Source organism: Podarcis bocagei (genome assembly GCF_964188305.1).
Source record: "Podarcis bocagei genome assembly, chromosome: 13".
Classification (NCBI taxonomy): Eukaryota; Metazoa; Chordata; class Lepidosauria; order Squamata; family Lacertidae; genus Podarcis; species Podarcis bocagei.
In genome coordinates, this window is record NC_138138.1 from 46991922 (window position 1) to 47001636 (window position 9715).

General features: G+C 46.2%; 1 protein-coding gene across 2 annotated transcripts in view; it reads right to left on the minus strand.

Annotated features, from left to right (window-relative positions):
• Positions 1 to 8465, minus strand: part of LOC308572147 (G-protein coupled receptor 4-like) — a 182230-nt gene extending 173765 nt beyond the window's left edge. Inside the window, exons 1-2 of one of the 2 annotated variants that reach the window (XR_014001634.1) lie at positions 8380 to 8465; positions 2389 to 4372 (exon numbers count right to left, since the gene is read on the minus strand). Coding sequence is in view for 1 of the 2 variants with exons in the window: in XM_081168082.1 (XP_081024208.1) it covers positions 3061 to 4092 (1032 nt within the window). In the remaining variant the exon portion in view is untranslated. Of the gene's footprint in view, positions 1 to 1972; positions 4373 to 8379 lie in introns of those variants that run through there. The other variant, XM_081168082.1, reaches the window with a different exon arrangement.
• Between the last annotated feature and the right edge of the window lie 1250 nt (positions 8466 to 9715).

The window sequence follows — 9715 nt, forward strand, 5'->3', positions numbered from 1 at the left end:
AGCCTGTGGGTAATGGGTCACCAGCACGGCACAGGATTAAAGAAGTGGGGCCTCTCCCTGGTTTAGAAAAAGGGCAAAGTTAAGGTTAGCAAGGTTAGAGGAAGCAGGGATGTGACTTGAGAGAGCAAAGCAAGGTGCAGTACAAGAAAGAAGCTACACTGTCTTGGAATACTGATGCTCTGAACCCTAGCAGGCTCACGTTGTATATACAGTGGTACCTTGGGTTAAGTACTTAATTCGTTCCGGAGGTCCATTCTTAACCTGAAACTGTTCTTAACCTGAAGCACCACTTTAGCTAATGGGGCCTCCTGCTGCCGCTGTGCCGCCAGAGCCCGATTTCTGTTCTTATCCTGAAGCAAAGTTCTTAACCTGAAGCACTATTTCTGGGTTAGCGTAGTGTGTAACCCGAAGCGTATGTAACCCGAGGTACCACTGTATATATGTAAATAAACCATATAGTATAAAGACACTGCAGTTTCCTCTGTGCCTCGTTGTTCAAGAACAAACACAGACCCTGGTAAGTGTGCCTGGAACTCCCTGGAATCTCAAACTGCTGGCAGATTGCAGGTGGTATATAACAATTGCCAATGCCCAGTGGGTCACATAAGTAACTTTTCACCCACTAAACAGCTACTCACACCTCAACGTGATAAACATCAGTGTGGTGGAAGCTTTGGAATATGGTTGACTTCCAAAAGTTCTCCATCTTCGAGGCTGTTTTGCCAATCCAATACAAAGAATGCTGTTCCGGTACTCTTGACCATAAAAGGTTGTTCCTGTTCCTATACTCTTATCTTGGGGCAGGAGGCCACCAACTCTAAGAGCGCTCCTGGCGCCGTTCCCGGGTCTCTTGTCAGACCTGACAAGGTCTATGCGTCTTTGTGGTCAGGATGTAAGATAAGATCCAGACATGCCACCCCTGCTCCACTGGAACAGGCAGGCCATCCATTGCCGTCACGGACTGATAAAGGAGAGGGCTTTGAGCACTTGTTTATACAGCTGGCTTTCTGTTTATACATTGACTCTAGAGCTCAAGTTAATGCATTTTAGAAATGCTCCCTTGGAAGAGGAAAAATGAGGATTCGGGGTCCTGTTTCAGACTGACTGCACAGAAACCCATTCCTTCCCCCTTCAGTCCTGCCAGCATCCTCCACTGCATTCCCCCCCCCCCCGACATGGATGGCTTATAAGGTCCCTGCTCCCCCACATCAAATCCTCACAACAAGTTCATTGGGCTCTGAAATTACAGCTGGCCAAAAGTCGCCCAGAGAGCTTCATAGCCAAGTGAAGATTTGAACCTGGGACTCCTTGTTCTTCGAATGTGTGTGCATTGTGTAAAAAATGTTTGGGGAACAATGCATCAAAAAGCAGTGTTTCATAAGGAACGAAATGATAAGATACACGATCTAAGGGATAGCTCAGTTGGTAGAGCACGAGACTCTTAAGCTCAGGGTCATGGGTTTGAGCCCCACGATGGGCAAAAGATCCCTGCACTGCAGGGGGTTATACTAAATGACCCTTGTGGCCCCTTACAATTCTAAGATTCTAAGGATACAGATTTATTCTTGCTAATGTTTGCGCACTGCTTTGCAAACAAGTGGTGGGATGCACAGCCAACAGAGGTTTGTAGTTTTGGCACTCTCAACTACAGTACTTTGATGCCACAATAGCTCCCAGGCTACCATAGTGAATCTAATTTTAAGTTGAGTCCACACCAACAAACTGCAAAGCAGTAGCAAGTATGCCATAATGGGCAGCTTACACGAAATGCTCATTTAATAAACTGGGCAATTTCTCTTGCATAGTGCTTTCTTCCTCCTATATACATTCTGGTGGGACCGACTGCTTTGCCCATCAACATTCTCCTTTTGGTAAGCTCCACGCCATGTAATATCTCCTCTACCCCACCCAAAATTCCCAATTCTCTTCTTGGGAGTGAAGTCACAATGCAACTTTTGTATATTTTTATTTTTTCATTTGGGGAAGCTGGGGAGCTTTTGGTATACAAACCCTAAAACACCATCAGATTCAATCACAAATCCCTGCATAAAACCATCAGTGAAACGACAAATCACATTGCCGCAGAATGATAGCTATGTTATTTACAAGTACCTACAATGGAGTCAGGATCTACATTTCTCCAGCAAAGGTCAAAGCTTTGATCATACCAAGTTATCAGAAATAAATCAAAGTGTTTGGAAAATCTGGGGACAAGAGCGCTTTCAACCACAGATGGCAAATTTGGCTACAACTCTCCACTAGGGCTGGGCTTTATATCAATATATCATCATCCAAAACCGATTTAAAGTCCATAATTGTGATATCAGTTTCATAATTTTTGACCTGGCAATATAATGTGAATCATAATGTGTGTGCGCCCACGCACACACTATGCAAAAATCGCAATGTGGGGAAAACCATGAAGCCAGCCAATGCTTCTCTTAATTCCTGCAGCCCCTGTTAACTCTGCTGGCTCAGCTCTCCCTCATGCAAGGGGGCAGCAGATCACAAGAGCAGGGAAGGAAATCACAATGCAGAAAAATCTGTGATGCCTCTACATAGCTCCATCCTTATTTCAGGCTGTGATATGTAGGTATATCGCAATGTTTAATTGGTGATATATCAAAATGTTGAAAACCAGATATCGCCCAGTCCTATTCTCCATATATTGCTGGGCTCCAACTCCCCTCATTCCTGAGTGTCGGCCCATGTGGCTGCAGCTGGTGGGAGCTGTGGTTCAGCAGCCTTTGGAGAGTGACACAGATTCCTCGCTCCTGCTTTCAACCATCATACTTTGTGCTATGTACTGAAGTTCTCACCCTGGGCCAGCAGGGGGATACTGTAGATAGTTATGCAAATGAAGGATCGAAAGTGACGTTAAGTGATTGGATAGTTTTAGAAAGTTGTTAAAGTAACGTGGTACTGGAGCTCTATATAAGCAGGCTGACTGAGCCCTTCAGGGCAGTTCTGTCCTGGCCTGTGAATAAACAAGAGCTATTTGAAGAATCGCTGTGTCGTCTGATATGTTCACCCACAACTTAACACATTGCATGTGGAGCGTTAGTCGGGTACGTCCTGTGCCCCAAGCTGGTCTTGCATTTGTCTACCGGTGGTAAAGCACGGAGGAAAACCTTGCTGTTCCGACTTGCTTGAGACTACTGCCCTGCGAGCCTTGAAAGTGAAGGTGTATCTGAACTCTGCCCGAATATCCTTGAGGAGCAGGATGTACAGAAGAGGATCAAAGATGTTGCCCAAGGTGGTAAAGAACAAAGTTGTACGTTGGTAGATGAAGATCTTCCTCACCAAGTCACAGCTTTCAACTGCCTTCCCGTGGAGCATCACTTCCCAGAAATACCTGTAATACGAAGTCACCTGGTGAGGAGTGAAGAGGACGAAAAAGGTGACGACCGTGAGAGAGATGAAGCCGTAGATCTGCCTTTTCGTTTTCTGCTCCAGAGAGGCCACTTTCCTGAGTTCGTACAGGACCCGGAAGTAGAAGAACCCCATGAGCAGGAACGGTATAAAGAAAGAGAAGACCGTGATGCTCACCCTAAACTCGGCGTATTGATAGTTCAGCCTGGAACCATCCAGGCAGCGCTCCTGCGGCTGCTCCTCTGGCCACTCACCTCTGATCTGTATCCCGATGCCGACCGCGCAGAAAGCTGCCACCAGGAGCCAACAAACGGCGCTCACTTTGGCAGCGCCTCGCATGGTCTGCAGCCTGTGGAATCTGAGCGGGTGGACCAGGCCGAAATAGCGCTCCATGGCGATGAGGCACAAGAAGTTGTTTTTGGCGTAGAAGTTGGTGCGGAACGCCAGGCCAGCCACCGCGCACACCTCCTTCCCAAGGCTGGTTTTGTGATCATGGTAACTGTAGTACATCCATAAAGGGAGCGTCAGGGTCTGTAAGATGTTGGCCAGCACCAGGTTTGTGATGTAAACAGAGAGGATGATGGACCTCTTCATCTGGTGACTCAGGGCCCAAAGCGCCAAGCTGTTCAGAGGCAGCCCGACCACCACCACCACCGAATAGATGGGGATTTGAAAGTACTTGGTGATGTTGACAGGCAAAGGGTGGCATGAGATGTTCATGGCGCCTATTGGAAATTATTGTGGGTTTTCTCCCCTCTCTTCCCATGGAGCCCCATTGCTCCGGACTGTCATCTCATAGCTGTTGCAGACGGCACATATCTTGCTTGAACTTGCTGGCCACTGGACTCGTCCACAGGGTGTGGAGGTGGAAACGAAGGACACTGCGGACGAGGTGGCAAATGCCCCTGCTGCCACTTCTCTTCTTTGGTGGCCTGCCCTTCCTTCTAATCCAGATCAGTTTTTAATTAAGAAAAAGAAAATAGAGAGGGCTTCTCAAGACCTGGCATGGGAAAGATTGCAGGAAAAATGGATCAGGCAGTTCTCAGACTTGGAAATAAGTGTGTAACCGCTACCTTCCCCCGCCCCCCCCCCAAAGGTCTGCAGTCCTAATGTACCTTTTGCACATAGTTAAGGTCTAAACCACAGAGCCTAGGGCTAGCTGATCAGAAGGTTGGCAGTTCAAATCCCCGCAACGGGGTGAGCTCCCGTTGCTCAGTCCCTGCTCCTGACAACCTAGCAGTTTGAAAGCATGTCAAAGTGCAAGTAGATAAATAGGTACCGCTCTGGCGGGAAGGTAAATGGAGTTTCCATGCACTGCTCTGGATCGCCAGAAGCAGCTTAGTCATGCTGGCCACATGACCCGGAAGCTGTATGTTGGCTCCCTCGGCCAATAAAGCGAGATGAGCGCTGCAACCCCAGAGTCATCCGCAACTGGACCTAACGGTCAGGCTTCCCTTTACCTTTACCTTTATGCAATCCTCTTACCTGGGAATACAACCCTCCTGAATAGATAGATGCCTAGGATCGCTGGCCAGTTAGGCATCACCCCAAAAGGCATGAGTCACCCCTCAACAGTACGTAACTTTGCATTATTATTATTTTTAAAAAAGAGCATCTGATCATTTACCATCCATCTATTTATATGCAAATTTAGAAAGAGTCACTATACGAAGACTCTTATGGGGGGGGGGGGAGAATGAGTGTAGATAACGGGAAAGAGAAAGGGTAAAGGACCCCTGGATGGTTAAATCCAATCAAAGGTGACTATGGGGTTGTGGTGCTCACCTCACTTTCAGGCCGAGGGAGCCGGCGTTTGTCCACAGACAGCTTTCCGGGTCATGTGGCCAGCACAACTAAACTGCTTCTGGCGTAACGGAACACCGTGACGGAAGCCAGAGTGCACGGAAACACCGTTTACCTTCCCACCGCACTGGTACCTATTTATCTACTTGCGCTGGCGTGCCTTCGAACTGCTAGGTTGGCAGGAGCTGGGACAGAGCAACAGAAGCTCATCCTGTCCTGGGGATTTGAACCGCCAACCTTCTGATCAGCAAGCCCAAGAGGCTCAGTGGTTTAGATCACAGCGCCACCCGCGTCCCATGAGTATATATATATACTACTGAGCTAGATAGACCAATGGCCTGATTCAGTATACAGTGGTACCTCGGTTTAAGAACTTAATTTGTTCTGGAGGTCCGTTCTTAACCTGAAACTGTTCTTTTGTTTTCTTTTTTTAAATTTGCATTTTATTTATTTGTTAACATTCTTAAACGTTGTCATATTACATTACAGGACTTACTATAATATAATTTCCAACATGTATACATAAATTATATACAAATTTTATAAACCTAGAAAGAAAATGAAACAAAAAAAGAAAGAACAAAGAGAAAGGAAAAAAACCAAATTCCCCCCCCCCCCAAAATCATATACATACCAACACACTAGACTTCCTGTCTTTCCCGTTGTATATCCATTTTTTTTACAAATGAATGTACTCTTATTATTGTATATTTCTTTACATATTATCTAACCTGAAACTGTTCTTAACCTGAGGTACCACTTTAACTAATGGAGCCTCCCGCTGCCGCGCGATTTCTGTTCTCATTCTGAAGCAAAGTTCTTAACCCGAGGTACTATTTCTGGGTTAGCAGAGTCTGTAACCTGAAGCGTCTGTAACCCAAGGTACCACTGTAAAGGCAGCTTCTGATATTCCTCAAATTACGGTGGATATCACCACCTTAATTGCCAAACAAAGGCTTTGCCCATTAGGCAACTGGAAGGCTTTCAGAACCCAGCGGACTTGGCTGCCCTCACATATCCTGGCAATGTCCTCTTTCTGTTCTCAGGCCTGTTCCACTCATCTGAAGATCAAGGGAGCCACAGCAGGTGTCCCTATCCTATAAACATCTACTGCCAAAGAGCTCCGCTTCACTGTTGCAGAACATGCTTTCCTCCTCGTGCTGCTGAGCATTGATGAATGAAAAGCCAAGCCTGCGCACAGGGAATTTCCATGACATTTGACTGCGGTGAGAACCTTTCTGTGGTTGTGTCCCTTCATAACCCACAGTCTGTCAGACTCTGACCTCATCTGTGCCAGCGATTGAATGGAAGTCTGCCCACGTGCTCAGGGGCAACTTCCTCAGTGTACAGAAGAAACCGCTTGGAGACAGGAATAAAGAAGGAAGGGAGATGGGTATTTACTGGTATTTTTCTGGGTGATTTGAAATATATTCTTCTAGGTGGGACATTGGCCTAACAGAGCAGGCTCTTCTTATGCTAATAATAATAATAATAATTTTATTATTTATACACCGCCCATCTGGCTGAGTTTCCCCAGCCACTCTGGGCAGCTTACAGCACATAAAAAAATTGTAAAACATTACACATTAAAAATCTTGCGATACAGGGTTGCCTCCAGATATCCAACAATAGCAAAATGTAAGCCCCAGTTAGGTTGCTGGAAAAGATTGCCAGAAGGAAACTATGTCAATTTTATTTGAAAGCCAATGGGTGAGCTTGGTTTGGTGGCTGGTCACAAATTCCCAGTGTTTAGGAATAGACAAATCTATTGATTTCAGCTTCTATTTTTTCCATACATTTAAAGCACTCCCCCCCTCCGGGGGGGGGGGGAGAATCCTAAGTACTGTAGTTTATCCCTCACAGAGCTACGAATCTCAGCACCCTTAAATTACAGTCCCAATGAGTCCTTTCTGGGGGGAGGCGGGGGGGGTTGCTTTAACTGTGCTTCAACAGTATGGTGTGTGTGCACAGCCGGGGCTGCATCCGGAACGAGCAGATTCCATTCTTCACTTCCTTAGGTTGTATTTAAGTACCGTATTTTTTGCTCTATAAGACTCACTTTTCCCCTCCTAAAAAGTAAGGGGAAATGTGTGTGCATCTTATGGAGCGAATGCAGGCTGCGCAGCTTTCCCAGAAGCCAGAACATCAAGAGGGATCGCTGCTTTCGCTGTTCTGGCTTTTGGGATTCAGAATAATTTTTTTCTTGTTTTCCTCCTCCAAAAGCTAGGCGCGTCTTATGGTCTGGTGCGTCTTATGGACCGAAAAATACGGTACATCCTGCCCAGCGCAGACCCATTCAAATCAATGAACCTAAGTTAGGCATGCCTGCTAAATTCAACAGGTCTGCTCTGAGAAGGGTTGAATACCATGCATTGTTACTGCTGTAAAAACAAGATTACTGATATCTGAGAAAGAAGTAGAAGCAAATTATTATTGTTAGAGCTTTCCTGAGCCATATCCCTGTAGTGTGTTCCCATGCTCTTAGTCTCCAATAGTAAATTTTATTTTGCAACTGGTAGCCAAACACCATAAGATACACACACACAGAATTAGTAAGGATGCATACTTTGAATAATAGATTCATAGAATTGCAGAGCTGGAAGGGGCTCAAAGGGTCATTATCTCCAACCCCCTGCAATGAAGGAATCACAAGCGAAAGCATCCATGACAGATAGCCATCCAACCTCTGCTTAAAAACCTCCAAGGAAGGAGAGTCTACAACAGGCATAGGCAAACTCATCCCTCCAGATATTTTTGGGACTACAACTCCCATCATCCCTAGCTAACAGGACCAGTGGTCAGGGATGATGGGAGTTGTAGTCCCAAAACATCTGGAGGGCCAAGTTTGCCTATGCCTGGTCTACAACCTCCTGAGGGAGTCCCTTCCATTGTCAAACAGCTCTCACCATCAGAAAGTTCTTCCTAAAGAATCCCCTTTCTTGTAACTTGAAGCCATTGGTTCGGGTCCTACCCTCTGGAGCGGCAGAAAACAAGCTTTCTCCGTCTTCCATGTGACAGCCCTTCAGATATCTGAAGGTGGCTAGCATACGTCCTCTCAGTCGCCTCTTCTGCAACCCAACTCTCTCAGCCGTCATAACTGGGCATTAAGAGAATGAATGATCAAGGCTGATTTCAAAGTCGGCTTGAGTTTGTTTGTTTGTTTCATGCTGTAAAACAGTAATAATAAAAAATTGAAGCACTCACCTCATTACTGACCCAAGAGACGATTCACACACCTGCTTGCTTGCAACTGCTTCATTCTTTGGAAAGGCATCCTCTCTTTGTGGCTGTGTCAGTCACTGTGGTTTTTGTGACTCAGATAGCATGCAGAATGTGCTAGTCTCAGTTAAGCGATAACCACTAAGTTGTACATCATAGGAGACAGCCAAGTGGGAACTCAAATAAAGCTGTTTTGGGTTTTACATATTGCTCTCAGGTTGCTATGCGTCTCAGAAGGGACTTACCAACATGATAGATATAGATAGATAGATAGATAGATAGATAGATAGATAGATAGATAGATAGATAGATGATAGATAGATAGATAGATAGATGATAGATACCATCTGGGAAGTCAGAGATTTGACACTGAAATAACTGTTGCATTCTTGAAGGGTTGTAGGTATGTTTGTTTTTTATCCCTTTTCAAATGGGCAAATCACCTGCAGGAGTCAGGAAGCATACCACAAGGGACTGGCTGATTTGTGCAAGAAAAGTGGGAACTGGCAGCTTTGCAGATGCGGGGTGTGATTCTGGAGATTCATGATATCTGATTTTGACTCGGAAGTAGCAGTGAACACACAGAGAGAGACACTGGAGGGGGGTTCTTTGTCCTTGCAGAGGGTTAGGCCTTTTGCCTGAACCATTTCCCCAAGCTAATTGAAGCCCCCTCCTACATACCACAAGCTACCCATAAGGGGGAAATGCAGGCACACAATGAAGAACTGCAGAGTTGGAAAAGACCCCAGGAGTCATCTAGTCCAGACATAGGCAAACTCGGCCCTCCAGATGTTTTGGACTACAACTCCCATCATCCCTAGCTAACAGGACCAGTGGTCAGAGAATATAGGAGTTGTAGTCCCAAAACATCTGGAGGGCCGAGTTTGCCTACGCCTGATCTAGTCCAACTCCCTGCAATCACATCTAAAGAAACCCTGAGAGATCCAATCTCTGTTTAAAAACTTCCAACAAATCTCACCACCTTCCAAGGGTGTCACAGGCCAGCTTCACCTGATGAACAGCAGCCTGAAGAGGGAGAAGGCGGAGTGACTCCACCTGCAGCTGATCAGCCTTCCAGGATTTAGAGGAGAAGGCGTGGATGAGAACCAGCTGGCTTCAGCCTTCTTAAGCAGAGCTTCCAGCAGCAGTCAGGTGCTGGAAACAATGCTTGTTGTTCCTGACCCTACCTTGCTGCTTCTTGCTTGTCTTGGCCCTTGACCCCATGATCATCGGATTCTCTGACCCTTGAATTGTCTGACCATGTAGATTGCTGTCCCCCCAAACTTTGGACTGCACAATACTTTGGATGCCGGTGCTGCCT